At 50.3% G+C, this 22,265-nt stretch overlaps 1 protein-coding gene across 1 annotated transcript in view; it reads right to left on the bottom strand.

The window, feature by feature from the left end:
- Positions 1–1,886: 1,886 nt before the first annotated feature.
- FRMPD3 (FERM and PDZ domain containing 3) overlaps positions 1,887–22,265 on the bottom strand; it is a 95,439-nt gene continuing 75,060 nt past the window's right edge. Inside the window, exons 12-17 of the mRNA XM_077309333.1 lie at positions 22,011–22,100; positions 20,569–20,748; positions 12,674–12,818; positions 9,114–9,929; positions 3,741–6,585; positions 1,887–2,030 (exon numbers count right to left, since the gene is read on the bottom strand). Of these exons, the coding sequence (XP_077165448.1) occupies positions 2,021–2,030; positions 3,741–6,585; positions 9,114–9,929; positions 12,674–12,818; positions 20,569–20,748; positions 22,011–22,100 (4,086 nt within the window). The 3' untranslated portion in view covers positions 1,887–2,020. The remainder of the gene's footprint in view (positions 2,031–3,740; positions 6,586–9,113; positions 9,930–12,673; positions 12,819–20,568; positions 20,749–22,010; positions 22,101–22,265) is intronic.

Below are 22,265 nucleotides of genomic sequence, written 5' to 3'. Positions count from 1 at the left end.
GTGTCAGCCGGCCCCGTATTCCACTGAACAGAAGGGCGTAGAACGGACCAAAGTCTCTCCAGCAATGGGCGCTCAGTGGTATAGGGCCTTTAAACACGGGGGCCGCACATTCTCCAAAACGAAAAGTAGAAAATGTCTTGACCCAAATTAGAGTCCAAATAAGAGGAATGAATTTAAGTCTATGTAGGGTAGAGCACAATTTAAAAATTAGGTACTATTTATTCATTATAAAACCAAGGCTTATCGCAAAGGCTCAATAAAACTAGTGCCTAGTATGCATGTATGAACTGATTTTATTGAGCCTGTTCGATAAGGGTTGGGCTTTTAATTTTAATAAATATTATTTCAGCTATGGAATTATGCTTCATTTAACGAATCATGTTTCTATTTATGCTTTGATTCCGTCCTGCTGTTAGACTTCCAGTTGGTACAGCAACCGTAATCCTATTATATTGTTTATTGAATGTCCCATCCTTCAGTTCTACTGACTCACTCTATGTAATCAAGTGAGAAAGCAGCCTATAAACTAAATAAAGTGTGTAAGTTTCTAGCTTTAAAAACATAGGTGGTGTTCAGAAAATAGTTTATCTTGTTGAAGACTATTCATTCTAAATATAGAACAAAATTCTTATTTAGCACCATCTTATCTTACAGAACATAATTCTCTATGCTATAGTCAGCCAGAACTCATTTTGAGAACAGTCCTAAGCAGGTCGACTCAATATTCCACAGTAGCCTGTTCAATGGGATTCACTTCCAGAAATGTGTAGGTTGTGGTGTCTGTCCAATACAAATCAGCATGAAGATCCATCAGCCCTTATATCCGGGCCAGTACATGGGAGGGGGGAGAGCCAGTTTGGTATAGTGGTTTGGAGTATGGACTTCTAATTTGGCATGCCGGGTTTGATTCCGCTCTCCCCCACATGCAGCCAGCTGGGTGACCTTGGGCTTGCCACAGCACTGATAAAACTGTTCTGACCGAGCAGGAATATCAGGGCTCTCTCAGCCACACCTACCTCACAGGGTGTCTGTTGTGGGGAGAGGAAAGGGAAGGTGACTGTAAGCCACTTTGAGCCTCCTTCGGGTAGAGAAAAACGGCATATAAGAACCAACTCTTCTTCTTACAAAGGACTAATTGGAGTCAGGCTGCAGACCTACAGTGTGGCCAGCCCTGCCCTTATCTGCAGACCCACCCATCCTCTCTGAATGTATGTACTGTATTCGTAACATCATAAGCAAGACTCTTCCTTTCATCAGATTTCCTCACAGAATACAACAGGCAATCCTTGCTCTCCAGCTAGATCTATCCCTTCACCCCTATTTTCCATAGCACACTTGTAGTACATAGCACTTTGCTTCTCTCTGCCCTTTACATCTGAAATTTTGGACACCTATTCCACCTGCTTTCACTTCTATCCCCTATTTCCCCACGTAGACACCTTTAGTTCACAGAGCAACTCCTGCTCTAATTTGGAGTAGCTCCGCTGAATATTTAGTTGTTGCTATGTTAATTAGGATAAATAATATGTCTGTGTTTTGATTTTGTATTGCGAGTATTTGCTTAGGCTAAGTCCACCATTGTACCAAATCCCTAAATAACCCCAATATTCTTTTAAAGTCAAGTCTCTGTCCTTTTCCTATTGAGAACTTGATACTCCTAGACACCTCTTTAGGTTAAAGATGCCAGTTTACATGTTTGTGATTGCATGGTAACAAAATTGCATTCTAAATTTAGAATTTTTTTTTTGTCAAAGTTTGCTTTGCTTAGAAAATAACAAAGGTTCTATTGAACCCAGCCAGGGCCCCAAGCGCTATAGGTTAGCTGTGTATCAAAGATGCTTCAAGCTTGATCACTGCCTTTTTCTGAGCCATATCCTTTTTCTGAGGATATCTTTTGCAAGACATCAGAACATTATTTCTGTAACTACATTACGAAGCACTTCCAAGCCTCCCCGAGGGCTTTGATTCTCAGCTTCCGTCTTCTCCAGTCCATTATTTTTGAGAATAGTGTCATACAGCTCTAAGAGAAACTTGACAAACAACAAGTCTGATATTAAGATTAGTATATTTACTCTTTCTTATTTGTAAAACAAGACATAAATTTGTATATTTATATATATATATATATAATTTTCATATATCTATACATATATAGCCTTTATTTATGTATACTATATACAGACATTAAAAAAAATTTCCCTCTGTATTCAGTGGAGAGTCTTATGAGAGGCAGGCACAACCAAGGGAAGCTTTCTGGTTGCTTGGTCAGTGATGGACAGGGAAGGGATTCTGCTAACCCTCACTGTGTGTCCTGCAAAAGGCTCTTTCCATGGGGACAACATACAAGGCCTGCTTGGGATCACAGTGAGCCACAGAACACACTGCACTACATAGAGGATATCTGTTTAAAAGCACAGTATGCATCTCCCTACATTGGTGGCAAATAATACACTATTGCCAATGTACTGTGTATTAAAACAGCAACAAGAAGATGAGCAATCCCCTGTCACTGGACCCTTAACTTGATTTTTCATTCCTCAAAATGCAAAGCCCCACTCCCGGAGCCCTTGCCTTTCTGCCTAAGTGGGAAGATTCTTTTTGCCTTCAGTGTGGGTGTCTTGGAAAAAGACTCGGAGATCTCTTCCAGACAGGCGCTTTGCCCCAAGTGCCACAGTAGAGTATAGTTTAGGGAAGGCAGGTGGGCACCCACATGAGGAATCTCCCCTTGGCTCTGTTTGGGAGGAATAGGAAGGGCCCAGAAGCCCAAAGAAAGTGCTTCAATTGTGGATATCTGGAGGTTGGGCATCAGCAGAATGACAGACCCATTGGGTGTTATTTCACCAGACATTCCAGTACGCATATCCCGGTACTAAAGAACATTTTGCAAGTCGGGGGCAGGCAGTAAAGCATTTGCAGGACCCCTTCCCTTTCCAAAAAAGGGTGGCAACACAATGTTGGTTCTCAAAGGAAAGGCCCACCTGCAAAGGCCTGTGGGATGGTGGCCTGACTTGACAATGCGACCGAGCTGCCACTGCTCCCTGCCTATGAACAGTCAAGACGTCACTGTACAGAGATTGGGATGGGGTGAGGTCTGGCGCTGCATGGCAGTCGCATCCTCGGGGAAGGGGAGGGCGGGAAGTCGACTCCTAGCTGATGGCCCCGGGTCCGGCCTGCTAGAAACTCTGAGGCACGTGGGGCTTTACAGCTCTTAGCAACATCAGCACAGCAAGAGGAACATCCTCCTCCGCTGCCTTGCTGGATGCTTAATGCACTAATTGGAAGGGCCGATACCTTCCTGATGCTACTCCCCAGGTACGCCTGCAGGGATTGGTCTGCTGATGGCGGCATCTACTCCTAGCCGAATGCTGCATCCGTAGATGTTGGAGGCACCTGGCAGAGGCCAAGTCTCCCTTCTGGTCCCTGTGGGACAAAAGCAAGTGGCCTTGGCACACATCTGAACATTCAGAAAGGCCCAGCAGAGCTCTGTGAAGCAAAAGATACCTGCTGCCTTCAAAGAAACAAAAGGGGGCTTGTGTGGGCAGTGGACTTTCTCCACGCAGGGCAGGCAGCATGGAAAGCATGCAGTGCAGCTGCTGGAGGCCCCTGGTAAGTTAGTAAGACTTCTGCTTTCTTCTTTGGACTCTGTTGCCCACCCACAGCCCCTGCGGAAGGTCGGGCACCAGTTCTCGGCATGCTGACATGAGAGGAGAGGTACGCTGCTCCGATGCACGCTGGCTTACTTATTCATTAGGGTCTTCAAGGAGCGGGTGAAAGTGCTCATGACCGTGGCCACCGACTGCCGAGTCAGCTGATCAGCAGCTTGGTCCCGGTGACTGACCGTTCGGGCCGTCGACTCCTCGGCTGCCCTGAGCAGGAAAGTGTAGTTCCGCACCACCTCCTCGACTTTGGCCAGCAGCGCCTGCCTCTGGGACTCCGAGCGTACGACGTACACCAGCCGCACAAAGGTCTCGATCAGGCTGCCGAGGACCTGGAAGCTGCCCGTGACGGCCGAGAGCATGCGCGTCGGGCTCTTGTCCACCGCGGCCACTCTGCGGCAGGAAGCCCTGAACTCCTTGAACCTCAAGGCCAGCTTTTGCTTGTACTCAACCAGCTGCGAGAGGTAATGTTTGCCCTCCTGGACTTCGGGGTTCACCACACACTGCCTCAGGATGGTCAGGAGCTCGCTGGTGTCCAGCTGCACGGCCAGGAACCCATCGGGCAGGGCGTAGATGCGCCCTCGGAGGGCATGGATCTTAGCCAGGCTGCCCTCAAAGGTGGAGGTCCGCAGGTCTATCTCTTGGGTCTGGTGGTCGTCCGGGCTGCTGCAGGCACTAGCGTCCAGAACCTGAAGGGTCCTGCTTACCACGGGAATAGCCTGATTGTCCCGTTTCATGCCAGGAAGGATCTGCATGGGGATGGAGTAAGACAACTCGTCCTTCTCGCTCCCGTCATCTGCCATGTCACACTTCTTGTAGTAGAAACAGTACCGGATAGAGCAGCATCTCTCCCCGTCCATGTCCTCCTCTGGGAGCTCCGCATGGCTCGGATACAGGTCCTCCTGGAGAGAGAAGACCGAGGGGTCCTTCTGGGCCTTTTTTTCCTGCTCCGTTTGGGCATAGGAAGGCTCTGCCCCCACTGCCAGGGCCTCCTGGGCTTTGCTCTTCAAGGCCGGTGCCTGGACAGCAGCGTGACCTTCCTCCTGCAAGCATTTCTGTGGGGTGGGATAAATGCTCTGGTAGACCTCGGAGGTCAGAGAGGAGTTGTCCGTCTTGTCAAGTTCACTAACGCTGTAGCGGCGCATGAGCTTCCTGTACTGCGGGGCTCCCATGCACTCTCCACGAGAGGCACACGTCGTCAAGCACGACAAGCTGTTCTCAGGGTCAGATCGGCGGTCTCTGGACTCCAGGCTGGTGGACCGCAGCCGGCTGCCCCTCAAAGGGCTTTTGATGCTGGTGCCTTTTACCACCTCAGCCTGCCTCTGGGCCTTCTCCCTGCCTTGCCGCTCCAGTTCCGGTGCAATGGCCTGGCTGGGCTGCGGCCTTGCCCCTCTGCTGATGCGCTTACAGTCACAGCTTCTCCTCTGTTCCCTGGACATCCCAGGGACCTTCTGCACAGGGCTGGTCTTTAGCTGGCAGCCACAGCGCCCGGATGCTGAAGGGAGCAGGTACTCCAGTGGTGGGGGGTCCCCTTTAGTCTTTGGCTTGAGTAGCTCTTCCAAGAATTCCAGCTCATACTGCCTCACCTTCTGCAGCTGGGCCTGCCTCTCGTCTGTCTCTTTTTTGAGCCGGGTGGGGAAAGTAGCTGAAAAGAGTTTCCTGAACCGGAATGGGGCCTTGGGCACTTTGGGCTTGGCTGGGACGTCAACATCCTGCGGGGTTACCTCCAAAACCTTTTCGGGCTTTTTGGAAGGCACAGAGCTTAGTGCCAGGCCCTCCGTCCGGGTTCCCAGCTGGATCTGCCCTGTCGGATCGTCACTGGAGCTCCGAGAAATGCCACTTGCGGCAGCAGGGGACCTCAGGCTGCTTGCCTCTGCTTTGAGGCTTTTGGCACCGGGTTCCTGCTGTCCCTTTTCCCCTTGGCCTGCCGGAGCAGTCTGTTTCAGAGCGGCTGGGCTAGCGGGCTGCCCCCCAGCCTTAGGCAGGGGCTCCTCACCCCCTGGCTTCCCTGCAGATTCTTGGCCGATTTTGGGCTGGCTGCTCTTGGAAGCCTGCCTTTCCCCAGGGGCTGGAGAGCGATGGAGGACATTCACTTTACTACTTTGGGATCCTCTGAGCCTTGGAGAAACCTCTTCTTGCTGCTTCTGTGAGCACTTGTAAGAAGGAGGCTCAACGTCAAGCTGACTTGCCTGCTGCTGCAAATGCTTGCTGCTGCCTTGCCGTCTGCAGCCCTGGCTTCCCGTAGGAGTCTTATGTTCACTAGGGAGATCAAGCAAGGTGGCTGCTGCTGCTGCTGCTGCTTGGGGAGGCAGGGATCTGTGGCTTACCACCTGCTGCAGAGCAGCTGAAATGATTGCAGGAGGAACTCCGCCTCTGGCATCCAGGATCAACTTGGGGCTCAGCCGGACCTCCTTGTGCATCTTGTCCTGCAGCCCCTGATCACCGCTTAGGGCTGTGGTGTGCAAGGATACCTCTAAGGCTGCTTTGTGGGGACTGGGTCCCTCACACTCCACATTTGGCGTTGGTGTACCTCTGCTCTTTAGCTCGCTGAGCTGCTGGGTGGGCGCAGGCTGAACAGCCAGGGAATAGCTTCTCCCCAGCTGGGAAGGATCCTGCTTGTTCCTACTGCAGGGAGGCTTGGTGTTTTGGCTCGAGATTGCCAGCTTTGGGGAAGAGCTCGGTTCCTGGTGGCGGAGGGGGTAAGGCGAAGCAAGGACAGCTTGTGCCGCACAGCCTTGGATGCGGAAAGGAAGGTCCTTCCTGGTCAGAATGTTCTCTTTGTTGATATGCTGAGCCAGGAAGTAGGCAGTGTTCTGATGCTGCTTCATGGCCGAGACCATCTCTGAGACATCGGTGATCTCTGAAGAATTTGTCTCATGGCCGGAGTCCAGTGACGACTCCGGGGTGATGGCAGCCAGAACAATCAAGCCTGGAGAAACACAAGCCAAAAGTTAGAGTTGGGAATCTGCTCAGGCCTTCCCGTGATGTTGCACCCTGGCTCTGGGATTCAGAGGCTGGTTGTCTCTGAACATGGAGGTTCCCTTTAGTCACCATGGCTAGTAACCTACTTTTGTCCATGAATCTGTCTAATCCCTTTTTAAAGCCGCTGATGCCTGTGGACATCACTATATCCTCTGGCAGCAAATTCCACATTTTAATCACTTGCTGGGTAAAGAAGTATATCTTGAATCTAGTGCCCATTAGCTTCATTGGATGCCCTTGAGTACTAGCATTTTGCGCAGGTAAAAAAATGATCTTTCTCAGACTAATGTGACCAGTCAAAAGGGGGGAGTGGAAAAACCTGCTCTGATACCGGACCAAATGTAGGATAATGGAGATTGCTTTCCAAGGTGCAAAAGGTACGAACAAGCCATCAGAATTCTTCAAGCAAATAGGCCTCTGTGCCAAACAGATGCCTATTTCCCTGCACTGTAGCGTCGCTCTTCTGTTTAATCAGAACCTCTCTCTGGGCAACTCAGATATTTTTTGGCCTTCAAAACAACAAGTTAGGAGTGCAGACTTTTAATCCGGCATGCCGGGTTCAATTCTGCACTCCCCCACATGCAACCATCTGGGTGACCTTGGGCTCACCCCGGCACTGATAAAACTGTTCTGACTGAGCAGGAATATCAGGGCTCTCTCAGCCTCACCCATGTAAGAAATAAATCCATCCCCTCCTGCTTTATAAACTTATGGGATGGGACTATAAATAAACAAACAAATAACCTGGCTGCTGTCTCATTGCTGCTCTGCCTGTGGAGTGGGTGTTCTTATTGCTGCACAGTGGCAGGTGATCCTCACTGGCACACACAGTGTATGTCACTACAACACAACACACCTATGCATTTATCTTGTGAGTGGACACAAACTCTGCTAATAAGAATCACATTCCCTGATATCTGTAAGCAGTGGCCAACACTGAAGGAATGGGTGAAAATTCTTAGATAGGAGAATTTGTTGATGGCACTAAGGCAAAGAAGTTTCCTTAGCATCTGCAGTGTTTTGCTCCCTGCTGTTCTCTTGATCGGACACTTGTCTCTTCCTGTTTCTGGAAGGCCACCAGTAACTGGACTGGAGAAGTCAGGCCCTTGGGGCTGATTGCTAGAAGCTTTTCTTTCTGAAGGCTGGGAGATCCTTCCTTGGAAATACACAGGGTATCCTGTGGCAGAGGGATATGACAGAAGAGGCGCCTCAGGTATATAATGAGCAATTCACTGATGTCGGGGAAAGAAACAGCTGCATTTTATGTTATTTTTCCAGAAGTTAATGCTAAAAGGCAGTTTCCTAAGCTTGGTGCTCCTGAGGACATGGCCACAAGGAGATTGAACCCAAGACTCTGGTAGGGTTTGTAGTAGGCACAATAACACCACCATTGTGTCTACTGCAGCACCAAGAAATATATTTTCATTGTCTTCCTTCCTTTGATTAACAGCTCATAACTGCACAAAATTCCCATTGGAAATGCCCAAATTAGAATGTGCACATATTGCATGGAACTGTGCACTCGGACAAGGTCACTGCCTTCCAGCTGCTTTGGAAGACAAGCCTACAGTGCCTAGCCCTGATCACAAGGAAATTTAGACCAATCTCATGCCAGCTTTTGAAATGTTCAGAGGAACCAGAGCCGCTACAGCTTGGAGGCAAAGGTTTGCATGCAGAAGCCGTCAGATGTAGCCCCTGGCATTTCCAGTCCAAAAGGCCTCAGCCAGCTTGTCTGGGAAAGAAGACCAGTTTGGTGCCTGGACAGCTACTTCCTGTCAAGGTAGGCAAACATGAGGTTGATGAACCAACAGCTTCATTGGGAGGGGCTGTGGCTCAGTGGTGGAGCACATGCTTTGCAAGCTGTGGGTCCCAGGTTTCATGCCTGGCATTTCCAGATAAAGGATTTCAGGCTGCAAGTGCTGAGAAGGAATTCCCCATTTATTTATTATCGAATGGCGCACGTAGTGTAGTCAAGCAATCCAAGGATTGCCTGGCAGCCAGGCGAGGGACGTTTGGAGGTGGTTTGCCATCGCCTGTCTCCATGTCATGACCCTAGTGTCTGCTGGAGGTCTCCCATCCAAATATTAGCCAGGTTCCATCCTGCTTAGCTTCTGGGATCTGATTGGATTGGGCTTGCCTGGGCTATCCACGTCAGGGTCCTGAGATCCCAGTGAGACACTGACCATCAGAGTACTAGGCTAGGGCAGCTTTGTAGATACACACTGATAATAGTCTCGTCCTGTGACCCCTGCTTTCTCACCTGGCCTTTTGCACGCCCTGTGCTAAATGGCTCTCACGGGAGCTGTAACTGCCCTGTAACTCAGGGGTAGTCAACCTGTGGTCCTCCAGATGTCCATGGACTACAATTCCCATGAGCCCCTGCCAGCAGGGGCTCATGGGAATTGTAGTCCATGGACATCTGGGGGACCACAGGTTGACTACCCCAGCTGTAACTGATGTCCAGAGTAGGGTTACCTGCTGTCTGCTGCGGCTGGGGGTGAGGGCCATCCTCCGAGGCAGCCAAAGCCTCCAGTGCCTGCAGGGTGGATACGAGAGCGTCGTCCAGATCCTGGGCGTGGTCTCTGACTGTCCTTGTCTGCACACTGTCTATGAGAGTCACGGGGATCTCGTCATAGAGGATTCCGCAGAGGTGGCGGCCTTGCTCCTGGCCCTGTGCTGCCGCCCGGCGCTTGGAGTCATCTTCGTCAGAGCTGTTGTCCCGGAAGCCAGGTGGCGGAGCAGCAATGGCCGGGAGCAGAGCGGTGGTCTCGTCCTCTTCCTCATCGCTCCCTGGAGGGGGAAGGGACATCAAATCCACCATATTGTCACGGGAGCTGCCAGGATTGGCACCCTTGCGAGAGGCCAGCCTGCCCTTGACTTTGGCTTTGCAAGAGTCGCAGTAAAAGTGCACAGAGTTGCTCCGCCCATGGCTGTCCATGGTGTAGGCTCTGGCCCGGTTGGCCCAGCGCTCCCGGTCCAGGCCATCCGGGTCATAGTTGTGAGCGGCCCCATTGCAGTCTTTCCCAGAACTTTTTGGGGTGGGGTCAGATTTGGTCCGGGGCCGAGACTCCTCGAAGAAGATCAGGTTTTCATTGATGTCCGTCCGGGTCTTGCGCTCCTTTCTCTGCTCTCGCATGTGCAGGTAGCAAAAGCTGACGAGCTCCGAGTCCGGGGCCATGGGAGCTCGAGCGGGGCATTCCCCGGGGCTGGGGACAGTGCCACCCAGGAACCCGCTCTCTTTCTTTCCCACGTGCCCCGCTGCCACAGACCGGTGGGTGGCGGGCGCATAATCTGAATGAAAATAGCAAACAGACCATTAGAAGTCTGCCCTGCAGTGAAGCTCATCCAGTGATGCCAGCGATAAGAATTTGTTCCCAAACTGGTTTGATTTGCAGCCTTGCGTTGTGAAGAACACTAGCAAATCGGAAACCCTTTCCAAAGCCAGCCTGGCATACACTTCCAGGGCATTCACCACATGGAGGTGGTGTTGATCCTAGCTAGGACAACAGTGTGTGTGTGTGTGTGTGGGGGGGGAAGCAGTGGCACTATTCAAACAAGCTGATATGGCTTAATTAACCTGTAAGCCAGGGGTAGTCAAACTGCGGCCCTCCAGATGTCCATGGACTGCAATTCCCATTTGCTGGCATTCGCTGGCAGGGGCTTCTGGGAATTGTGGTCCATGGAGGGCCGCAGTTTGACTACCCCTGCTGTAAGCCTTCTGTTCCCCGAGATCCGACCACGCACCTCAAATTACATACGTGATCAAATGCTTTTGCATACACAATATACCCAAGTACAAAAATACCCCAGCAACTCAGGAAGCCCAGTTCTAGCCTCACTAGTTCCAGAAGTATCCAGCCACGCATGCTCTCATCTCCTCCCTGACCTGCTAGCTTTCCAGCGGTATCCAGTCATACAAGCAGGCACTTGCAGTGGCACGTCTCAACACAGGGAGAGCTTATCCTTGCAGAGGGGTAAATCCGCATGTGGTCTGGATCTTGAGAAACCGCTTAGCTACAGGAGGGGGAGCCATGAATGCTAAAGTGGGCCCAAATCAGGCGGCCACAAAAGAAACCATCTTTCCTCTTTTCCCTCCAACGTGCCCAGCGACACGCCAAGTTCAGCAGGTGAACTGTGGGGCTCTAAATCTATAAATGAGCTGTCTTAGAGCTACGGCAGATAGTGGGACTCTGCAAACATGCAATGTTTGTTTTTTTTAACAGGACCTGAATGGCCGTGGTCTTAGTACACAACCCGTGGGACCTCCTGCCTGGTGGCACTATGTTGAATGCTCATCCTCTTCCCTTCCTCTTCAGCTCCCCTCAACCAACGTCCCTTTACCCATGCATCCATAACATACCCACCACCTTCTCTGTCCACTCCACACATCTGTTGACGCAACCCTTGGCTAGAAAGGCTCAGGTCACAGTAGACCAATCAGCTGCTGAGGTGCCGCAGGGCTTGTCATTGGGTGGCTGCCCATTCATGCAGGCACTCTTCTGAAACCAGACTTGATCCATTACATTCATGAGGAGAAATCATTCTAATACCCTACTGCTCGCAGGGGCACTCGCTCAATCCTCACCCTGAAAGCCAGCCAGCAAGTGGATACAGGTCCAGGAGTGGGAATAGGTCCCTATCTTGCCTCCTATGCAGAAAATAAAGTTGAGATCTCACCGGAGCAGTCAGGGTGAGATCCTGAGCCCAAAGTCTTCTCTCCTGGGACAGAATGTGCCAGGTGGTTTCAGGGCAGAAAGTGACAAGTTGCTTACACACAAACACACATTTTGCTCTGTTTCAGCATCAAATTACAGGGTTTTTCCCCCCAGAGTATCTACATGATGTCATCCCCTAATTGCTCACTTTCTTGGTTTTCTCCTGCTTTGCAGTGATCTTTCCCAAACCTAGAATGCTTGACCTTTGTGTGGACAGGAAGGTGCATCCTTTTTGAAGGTACCACTCATTCTAGCACCGTTTTCTTTGCTACAGCAACCTACAGCCATCATGCTGCACCCAGGGATTTTTTCTTCTAAAAAGTCAGTCATTGCTCTAGTACAGTGACATTATAAAGCTATACCTGTAGACTTACTCTGATTGTATTTTTTAAAGCTGGAAATTCAGAGGAATGGCTTGGTCACTGCGATAGATCATTTATGGCACTGCACTTGCTGATTGATTTTTTAAAAAGCTTCCCAGAGTCCTTGGGTGGTGGTAGTGGGGGATCAACCAGCAACTGTCTGGGGCTTTGGGAAGAAAAGTGTGAGCAAAACTGCATGGATGCTCCTTTGCTGCAATTAGAGAACTATCCCCCAGTCACAGTCCAAAACAAACTGAGCACATCTTGCTGTTCCTGGCTGCGAGTTTTAGAATTTGAAAAAGCAAACTACACACAGTGATCTCCATCATGGCCAGGTGCAACTTGCCCCATTGATAGCATTCTTAACAACGTGAAGGACTCTCTAACATTTTGAAATAAAACAATAAAATCAGAGTCCAGTAGCACCTTTAAGAGCAACAAAAATTTATTCAAGGTGTGAGCTTTCGAATGCAAGCACCATGAAGGGTGCTTGCACTCGAAAGCTCACACCTTGAATAAATCTTCAGACCAACATGGCTACTCATTTGAATCTATTTTGAAATAAAAACATCCTGAATACTGCTGGCTGGTTTGCCTACGTTCTAGGAGGGGCTCGACCAAGATGGAACTACTCAGGGCCCCTGAAGAAAGGCCTGTTGCTCCTGCTTCCTCCTGTGGGGCCTGCATGGCAAAAGCCCCCTGCTGTGAGCAGCTGCAGAGACCCTCAGTCACCCTCGCCCCTCTCCTCCCTTTGACTCAGCCTCAGTCCAGCCATTGGGCTGGTCCAGGGAAAGCGGAAAGAGGTGATTCCGTCTCTGCCTTAGCTGGGGTGGATTGGGAGGAGGGAAGGAGGGGTTGCAGCCCTTGATAGCAGGGGGAAGAAGCCAGCTTGGGGGGTCCCCATCCAGGTAGGCAGCCCTGAGTAGTTGGGGCTCAAAAAGCAGAGGTTGAAACATACCTGCCTTGATCATTTGAGGAGGCGGCGGCTGGCTGGTGGGGCGGGAGAAGATCATCCTCTTGGAGTCTACCAGGAGACGGCAGTAGCCGGCAATGAGGCAGGCAAAGTTGGTGGCCTCCGGCCACTCCATGAGCAGCACCAGCGGCTGAGAAGGGGAGGAAAAGCCATTAAAGGGGAGCTCGGCAAACGGGGAAGGCGGACGGACAGGGCAAGGACAGGAGAATCCGCCTCCTGCTGCAGGAGGGAAGAAAACAGCCTTTGTTCTGTGGGTGTCACGAAGCCCTGTTTGGAAGCTGTTTGCGAGGTTTATTCGTGATGAATGACAAGGTTCCCTCCTATGCCGCCGAAGGCCGTGTCTTCCCCTGCTGTACAGGCTCCAGTGCAGAGGCGTTGCTTGACTCATCAAGGGTTTTAATGCAGGAAACGCCAGCAAAGCTTCCCTCTCTGCACCTGAAATGGCTGGCAAAGGAGTTGGGAGAAAAGAACATTCCGGTTTGGAGCAGACACCGCCTCACAAGGGGTCAGGAATGGGGGGGAGACACCCAAAAAGGGCGGCAGCGGGGGGGGGGGGGGAGGCTACGTTTGAGTGTCATGAAAGAGCGGGCAGACCAAGTTACGGATAGATGGAAGCTTTGTGAAGTTGCATTTTGTCCAACAGAAGGCACAATTTAAGCCATTGTTTCTTATGCTTCGGGATGTTTAAAATGTCACCGTGCTTTAGATAAGCCACTCCATTCTGGATCCTTTGGAGCAAAAAGTACTTTATAGCAGAGGTAGTCAACCTGTGGTCCTCCAGATGTTCATGGATTACAATTCCCATGAGCCCCTGCCAGCGTTTGCTGGCAGGGGCTCATGGGAATTGTAGTCCATGAACATCTGGAGGACCACAGGTTGACTAACCCTGCTTTATAGTAGTATAAGGAAATGGCTCAGCTTGTACTTTTCCCCAGTGACCAGGGGCTATTCTGTGTGCTTTCTTTTGGGACACAGCATGAAGCTGCCTTCTACTGAATCAGACCATTTGTCCATCAAGGTCACTTTTGTCTATTCAGACTGCCAGATGCTCTCCAAAGTCTCAAGTAATGGTTTTTCACATCACCTGTTGTCTGGTCCTTTTAGCTTGAGATCGAACCGGAGACCTTCTGCATCCAAGCAGATGCTCTATCTCTGAGGTATGACTCTATGACCACAGGGTCAAATTACACCTGGCACTGGAGAGCCAGAATTAGGTTGCTCAGCATGCTAATCAACCCTTTAAAGGTAAAGGTATCCCCTGTGCAAGCACCGGGTCTTGTCTGATCCTTGGGGTGACGCCCTCCAGCGTTTTCATGGCAGACTCAATACGGGGTGGTTTGCCAGTGCCTTCCCCAGTCATTACCGTTTACCCCCCAGCAAGCTGGGTACTCATTTTACCGACCTCGGAAGGATGGAAGGCTGAGTCAACCTTGAGCCAGCTTCTGGGATTGAACTCCCAGCCTCATGAGCAAAGCTTTCAGACGGCTGCCTTACCACTCTGCGCCACAAGAGGCTCAATCAACCCTTTAAAAAGTGGTAATTTGGATCAAGTCTGGTGATGGAGGGGGCTGTTTGCTTCCTTTCTAGGGCTGAATTCACACCCCTGGCTGCTATTAGCCCCGGTAGAGAAAACTGAAAAGCAAGAAAAGGATCTGGAGGGGTGGGGGCGGCTCTGGGAACAATATGATGTAGGAGAAGGTTCTGAGGCAACAACAGTTAAGCCTTTCCCCAAATTTGGGTCTCCCTGATACTGTGGGAGAAGGTCCCCACTTTAGCCACACCCTTGGGCACATGGGCCAAGACAAAAGTACCATGCAACTGTGATGGTGTCTAAATTAGATCAAGCACTTCAGAGAGGGCAATCTGGGACAATGAGGCAGCTGTGGGAACCACATCTGCACCTGAGAGAATGACTGATTTAGGCTTTAACTGGGAATGCCTAAAATGCAGATTAACAGTGCTATCCTAAGGAGAGTGACACTCTTATTGAAGAGAATGGATGCTGAGCCCCTTGTTGCTATGCTTTTGATGGAAGAACAGCTAATAGAGCTGGTCCTCTGTTAATTAGGAGCAAAAAGCCCACTTTCCTTGGGACTCTGAAAGCTGGAGGTGATTCATACGACTGACTTCAGCAGGAGAAAGGCAGTAACGTTGCACCAAACTCTTCACTGGCAAAACGCAGCTCGTTTTCTGGCAGAGGGAAAAACAGAGCCAGACTGCAGACAAGGATGCATTTAATCTGAGGCTTTAATCAAAAGTTGCACTCTACAAATACCGAACTCCACTTTGCAGGGCACAGCTGTGGTTCTGCAGATGTCTGCTGTAAGGTCGACAGCTGCATCACCCAGCATCTCCTGCTTCTCTTCAAAGCCTTCCTGCCTCTTTCTAATTCTTGTTTGTGGCACTGAAAGCAGGGACCTGTTTTGTATTCCTTACAACACTGAACCAGCTCCTGGCCCTGGAGAAACACCTGCCCCAGTTTGGCTTATATCTTAGCTTCCTGTTACTCAAAACCACAGCCTGAGATAAAAGGATTATTATTATTATTATTATTATTATTATTATTATTATTATTATTATTATTATTATTATTTTGCTTTTATTCCACTCCAGCTTCTGTGCTGCCCAGGAGATCGCCAGTCACTGCAGCATCTTTTCCAGTCCATTGTGTGCGGGGAAGCAAGTCATTCCAGAAAAGGTCTGTAGATGGCAGGAAGCGCCTGGATCCAGTGGCATAAATGCTCGAAGCACGCAAGGGAGGCATGCTTTCTTTCTGTGCTCTTTGGAACTGAAGGCATAAGCCAACGAAAGAAAGAAAGAGCCCTACTCCTGGTCTGTATCACTTTTCAGAAGGGGAAAAGCATACTTAAGGGATTCTACCAGCTCTACACTCAATCCCATGGTCTTAATGCTGCCATTAAGGAAATCTGCTCAGCACCTGAAGCTCAGCCTACCAGATACATCAGCACCTCCATCAATAAAGGGACAGATCTTCAAAGGGAAGTCCTGAATTGCATCACTCTGGATACCTCCTCCCCACTTCTGCCCTCCGGCCTGCTGTACAAAGGCCAGGTACTCTTGTCAACTAAGAATGAAGTCGATCCGTACGTTTCTGCCTGCTAAATAGGAGACAATGTGCTCCTCTAGAAAGTGGAGGATTCTTCTTTCTCAGAGACCTTTTAGGGACTCGGCAGATATTTGCTTCTGGGGGAAGGGGTCCTTACAAGGGCTTTGCACAATGCCTCATGTAGAATAGCTGGGTTTCTGTTTAGGATAGTTCCCTCGGTGACAAAATTGCAATTGTTACGCATAATCGGTGGGTTTCATGAAGATGGGCATGTTTTGCACTGGCCACGTTTTTTGAAACTAAGTAGAGTCTTCAAGCTGCATTTACTGTTGGCTAGCCATCTTAGCAGAACTTTAGTGGTTCTCTCCCCTTCCTCAGGGTACAAGCTTGCTTTTTCCATCTTGTCAATTGCTGGAATATTTTAGAAGTGGAATGAGTCTAGTGAAACCACTTTTTCACTAAACTTGGATCGCTGGGGGGAAAATTTGCCACAGGGAAAGTTATAACTGTTGTATATGTGTGTGTTGTTCAAAGTTTAACGAAGATGCCTGCCTTCAGGAGGCAATACTGTGTTCAGCTGGGAAGTGCTCCTTTCTTCGCACAAAAGGATGTTTAATCAGAATCAGAATGAATCCAGAGCAGGGAAGCTTGGAAATTCACAACTGTCCTTTGCCCTTTGGGGCAGAGCAAGTGAGTGAGAGAGAGGGGCCAAATTGAGCAAGGCTGGGCTTGACAACCATCCCCCCCCTTCTTCCTCCCCTGCAGCTGATCCTGTGCAAAGTCCTGGAGAGGCGAAGAGAATGCTCTGGGAATGGGGCACTCGGCATGCCCAGAAGATCCTCCTCTGGGGGTGCTGAGCCTCCCGTAGGCACAGTATCCAGCTGTGAGTCAGGGAAAGGGGTGCGGAGCTTGGCCAAAAGCTATCAGTGCTACTGCTGAGAGCTCCCCCTGTGCTTCTGGCTTCAGCTCCCTTGTGCTGCTGCTGCTGTTACCTTTGTTATACCCAAACTCCCCTATCACAATGAGATCAATCAGTTGAAGATCTTCCACATTACTTATTAAACTGTCCACTTTATGCAGAACTCAGGGGAAAATTCCTATACAAAATAACTCTGAGGGAACGATCTTCAGTAAACGACAAGCTAATATATTTGCTCTCTGACACGGATCCTTATGTGTCACAAAGGGTTGCTCTCTTTGCATTGGCCGCAAGTAAGATCCGAGCTGAGTGCCTGACAAATATCATGGCTCCTTCAAACAGCTGAACTGCAGGGTTTATGGTCTACTTAGACCAGCAGCGGCTCTGCTCTGCCTGGCTCCTTTTAATTGGGGGCACCAGGGATTGAACATAAGACCTTCTGCATGCCAAGCTAATGCTCTGTCACTAAGCCACAGTTTCTTGCCTGTGTTAACACTGACTTTTTTCTGTATTGTTGATGACTGGGACCCTGATGTGGCACCTGTAAACAATAACGTGCTTTACATTGTGATGGTCTATGGCCTAGTGCAGTGCAATAAAGTTTATTCTATTCTGTTATCTTTGTTGTTTGGACATCCTTGGTTCACATGCTGGGAGAGGGTGCTGCCAATGTGACACACTCTGGGTTGCTAGCTTCGTTCCATCATGGAGCACCCACCACTGCCTCTTTGGCCACTGGTCTGGCATGCATCTTTTAAAACTTTAAAAAGTACACACACAACATATAAAATTTTCCCTGTCACTATTCCCCCCCACCATGATATAGTAAGTTTAACATAAAAGTGATATTGCTCAGCTAATCTTGCTTATATATACATTTTTAAAAGGGATTATGTAACAGTGAAGCTTTATCACTAATGCAGGGAGGAGTGGCAAAAGAGTGAGAGGAACAACTATGAAGGGTGGGAAGAGGGCTGGGGGGAATCCAAAAGAATCATTATACACCTTCAGCTTGGAAGCAAGAGGATAACCACCACAAAACCACTCTAAGAAAACACAGGAAAACAGAGCTGGGAAACTAACTGAGCACTGAGGGGAGGAAAATCAATGCAGAATGAAAAATAAAACCTGATGGACATGTGTGGGGAATTGCAGAAAGCAAGGGGAATTGCAGAATGCAAAGGAAACCTAAGGTACATGGATGGCAAAAGCGCGGGCAAACACCAGTGTATAAAAGGTCTATGGCATTTTCCTGCCCTGACTGAGTGCCTAGGTGAGCTCAGCTATGGTTCAGGATCCCTTGACATGTCACAGAGCCTGCCCAAGCACAGGTGGCTTGCAGTGCTGAACAGCTTTCCCCCTGCAGATGCTTGATTAGCTGAGTAGGAGGAAAGCATGGGGTTGGCACATAAGGAGACTAACTGTGCCTGTTTTGATTACTGTTGGGGCATGTGGGGCTGCAATCAAGCCAGGGCTGGTCCTGAAATCAGCTTCTAGGTACAAACACCACCAGGGATCCTTTGCAATCCAAGTCTTCTTGACCTCTGCTAAGTGCCCGGAGGCAAGAGCTCAATGACCATGATGGTGTTGGACTGAATTTGCATCTGGCATGTTGCCAGGCACTTCAGGCGCTTCATCTTGGCTCCTTGCTCTCAGGGGAGGCTCTTGTCTTTGAGGCTCAGCGGGAGAACGCCTGCTTTGCATGCAGAGCACCCGAAGTTCAACCCCCAGCGTCTTCTAGTGAAAGGGCTGGGAGAGGCTCCGGCCAGACAAGCTGCAGAGAGCTGGGCTGCAGGTTTTGTGCAGGCACACTGTGTGTCCCCAGCAGGAGAAGAGGAGCATGCAGCAGGGATGGAAACCAGAACCAATTACAGAGCCTCTGCAAGTAAACATACAGGGTTTCGATTCAGTTTTAATTACAGGCAACTGAAATGTTAAGCGTTTGCTTCTACCGGGGAATATGGATCAATATACTCAGAACTTAAGACATGAAAAGAAATGCCAGCTTAGAAGGAGAGGGACTCACTCTGGTTTTCAGGTAAACAACCCATGTTCACAGAGCAGACGGCCCACCGAGCAGAGGGCCTCCAGGCTACAATGCCGGGATTGGTCAATCCTGACAAGGCCAACAATCTTCTTGAAATCAGACATTACCCTGTTTCATGCTGCAAAGATGCAATACCACATCTTCCCACAGTAACAGATGAGATAGGATGCTGAAAGGACGGTCTCACGTCGGCACAGAGCTGGCAAAGGGCAGAATAAGCATCGCTGCCTGTGCTGGAGGAGCTTCCAAAGTTGCTCATTAGTGAGTTGCTACTTAAGCACCTGAGAAGCATCTCAAAATAGGCTGAAATGCCTGCAGAATTCCTAGGCCCAAATGCCCAACCCTGAAGGCAGGTGAATGTGCCAACGTTCCAGCAGGTCTGCAGTCTGTGAATCTCAGGGGACTGTGGGCATCATTTGGCTTGGCATTCACATGTCTTCCCTGCTGTTTCTAATCTGCTGGGCTGTTGCCAGTCTTGAAGAGCAATCAGGATGGGGCTCTCCATTCGCCAAGGGCTCAAACAATGCTTGGGGAAGGTGAGCCGCTAATGGCTTTGCATCACAAAGGAATGGCATTGAAGTTGCATCCCACAGCTTTCACTGGAGCCGCAGGAGCTGCTAGCACAATGGAATAACTGTGATGGGCAGGTTAACATTCTGAAGGACTGCAGCGACTGTTTCCTTCCCTTCTCAGCCTCCTTGAGCTCTCTGGGGCTGAAAACAATCAATTGGCGACAGGAGGGGAGGGAACTCCTCTGGAGCAATCACTCTTTTAACAGCAGGTCATTGAAGAGGCCAAGGGGCTGTTTGCAATGAAAACTCTTCATTCCCCTCCAAAATTCATACCCACTGTCCCTCCCTTCCTCCCTCCTCATAGCTCTCTGCTTTGGTCCTCTACACCAGGGGTAGTCAACCTGTGGTCCTCCAGATGTCCATGGACTACGATTCCCATGAGCCCCTGCCAGCAAACGCTGGCAGGGGCTCATGGGAATTGTAGTCCATGGACATCTGGAGGACCACAGGTTGACTACCCCTGCTCTACACCTCATACACTGCTTGAAAATCATTTGCAAATAAAGCTACACATTGCACAACGGGGGGCCCCAGGGGTTTCTATAACAGTTGTGGGTCCCACATAGCTCTTCTGCCCCTAGTGAGCTTCCAGTGGGCCAGACCAGGGTGGCTTCCTGCTCCTCTGGCCTGCCGTTGGCTCTGGAGGCAGAACTTCCAGGGCTCCTCTCTTCTGGGGCCTATTTACAACTTCCCTTGCAGAATTTGTTTTTAGCTTTGTTCCCCTTCCCACTGTGATCCCAGAACAGCCAGCCCAGGTGTTGTTGTGGTTAAATTGTCTGGTTGATGAGAGCCAGGCAGAAAACTCCCCTCAGCTGTGATGCTGATTGTATGACTGTGGGCCAGCGGATGGCCGTTCTCTGACTGCCAAGCCCTGCTTCACAGGGTTGTTGTGAGGAGAAAACAGAAGAGGAGAGATCTGCCCTGACCTGCTTGAAGGAAGGGCAGGATTAAAAAATAGTAAAGACAAGAGGGAGTGTGCCCCAACCTGACCTCCCAGTTCTCAATTTAAGCTTCACTTTCTGCTCCGTTGTGATTTTAACCGGAGGGCCTCCAGGTTCTTTTGCCAGGCCCCACCTCTGTGTTTCCTGCCCCCCTTGCAGAGTTCAGGTCTCACGGGCCTGCCTCCCCGCTGGATTAGGCTTCCTTTCCACACTTACTGATCCATGCAGCCTTGAATGTCAGTTAGTAGACAGGACTTTCCCCCAGCTGGGAATAGCTTCTCCTTCTGTCCCCACCACGAAACAGGGAGGAAGGAAGAGAGGAAGCAACACCTACCTTGGCATCCAAGATGCTTGTTTCCACCCGCGCCACGCCCTGGTTTTCCCGAAACAGCTGGATCTTGCTGACCTTGCTGAACTCCGAGAGCACTGTGGTGAGGTTGGTCTTCAGGTCAATCACGTGGCTGATGCCGTGGCGGGGTCCCACCAGAAGCGTGGTGGCTGGCTGCTTCTCATCCTGAGCAGGGACCAAGGTCAGCCAGGGAGGGGGACGAGAGAGGCTGTCAGAACCCGGGCGGCCTGCAAGGGCTGCTGCAGTCTCCTTTCCCTCCCTCCTTCCACTGAGCTGGGCCCAAAGCCAAACATGCTGAGCTCTGCTGGCCGGGTTCCACCTTGGGTGCAAACTGAGCAGAAGGTCACTGCACCAGAGACTGCCTCTGTGCAGGAGACGGAGTCTGTGGGTGGCGGGGAGAGGGGGGGGCACATGCCCAGAACAAAGGCCACAAGCTGCTTTGATCCTGCTGCCCAGGTGCTTGCAAATGCTCCTTGCACCTGAGGTACCAAGACTGGTTGGCAAAGGATGTGGGGAATATTTAGAATGGCTCCTTGGGCACTGAAAAACAGGCCTGTGATCCTGTCCTAGACAAGGAGACCATGTGGAGGCTGGATGGAGTGAGGGAGATACAAAAGAGAACGCAGAAGTATCCATAAGGTCTCTGAAAGCAAAGGCTGCCAGATCTGCCAGCGCTGAACAGCACATGTTCTGTCCCCTCCCCAGGTTCTCTGTCGCTCCATGCAGTTCTTGTGTGCTTGCAGTTTCCCTGCTGGGATTCCCATTTCCAGGTCCACAGGGCCAATTTGGGCTGGGCTTGTGGTATGTGAAGACAATAGGCTCTAGCTTTTCTCCCAGGATGTACCCCATCAGGACTCCAGACTTGAAGCATGTACCCCCCCCACCCCCACACTGAGTTCCTGACCCAAAATATGCCCAAAGTGTTGCTGTTTGCTCCGTGGGTACTGATTGGACACACACAGGTTTCCTCAATAAGGCAAGCAGCACTTCCCTCTTGGCTAAAACAAGGGAGGCATAAGCTTCTCACACACTACAGTCCCCATCCCAATATTTCCCAGCAGGGAACTCACAAATGTGGACCCCAGGACCATGCAGTTAGGCCCTCAGCAAAGGTGAATGGATGAGTGAAGGGAGATGATAAGAGCAAGGGGAAAGAGTCGCGTTCCCAATATTAGCCCAGGGGACCCCAGTACTGCCTCCTTGCTATAGCCCAAAAGACCTGGCTTGGCATATATTCTGCAAAACCTCCCCAAATGACTGAAGCTGGCCTAAGGGTCACACAAGGGGGGGGGGGAAGAGGGGCAGATGGCCAGCCAAGGAACAGATGTATTTAAACTGGATCCTTGGAGAATCCAGTTCGTGCCTTTAGGAAATGTGCCCTTGGGTTCCTGTTTGCTTATGATGAGCCCACACTGCAGTTACCGTACCAGTCCCACGGTGTTGAAGAGGACTCCTGCAAAGGTTGGCAGCTCATTTAGGATACGCAGGTACTGGAGCTTTGCTTGGGTTGTGGAGACCTGTGTAAACGCATCGCATCTCTGTCAGCAAGACTGTAAAGGTTGCAAAGGCATTCTTTATAATTTAGCAAATGGCTCTTGTTCCCTGGACAGGGGGCAGAAGAAACAGCTTCCTTCTTCAGGGCCTCAAAGAAGCATACGTTTCTCACTTAGGGCATTACAAAC

The sequence above is a fragment of the Paroedura picta genome, chromosome 13, assembly GCF_049243985.1.
Source record: "Paroedura picta isolate Pp20150507F chromosome 13, Ppicta_v3.0, whole genome shotgun sequence".
In the NCBI taxonomy this organism is placed as follows: Eukaryota; Metazoa; Chordata; class Lepidosauria; order Squamata; family Gekkonidae; genus Paroedura; species Paroedura picta.
This window is presented reverse-complemented; position numbering and strand designations above follow the sequence as displayed.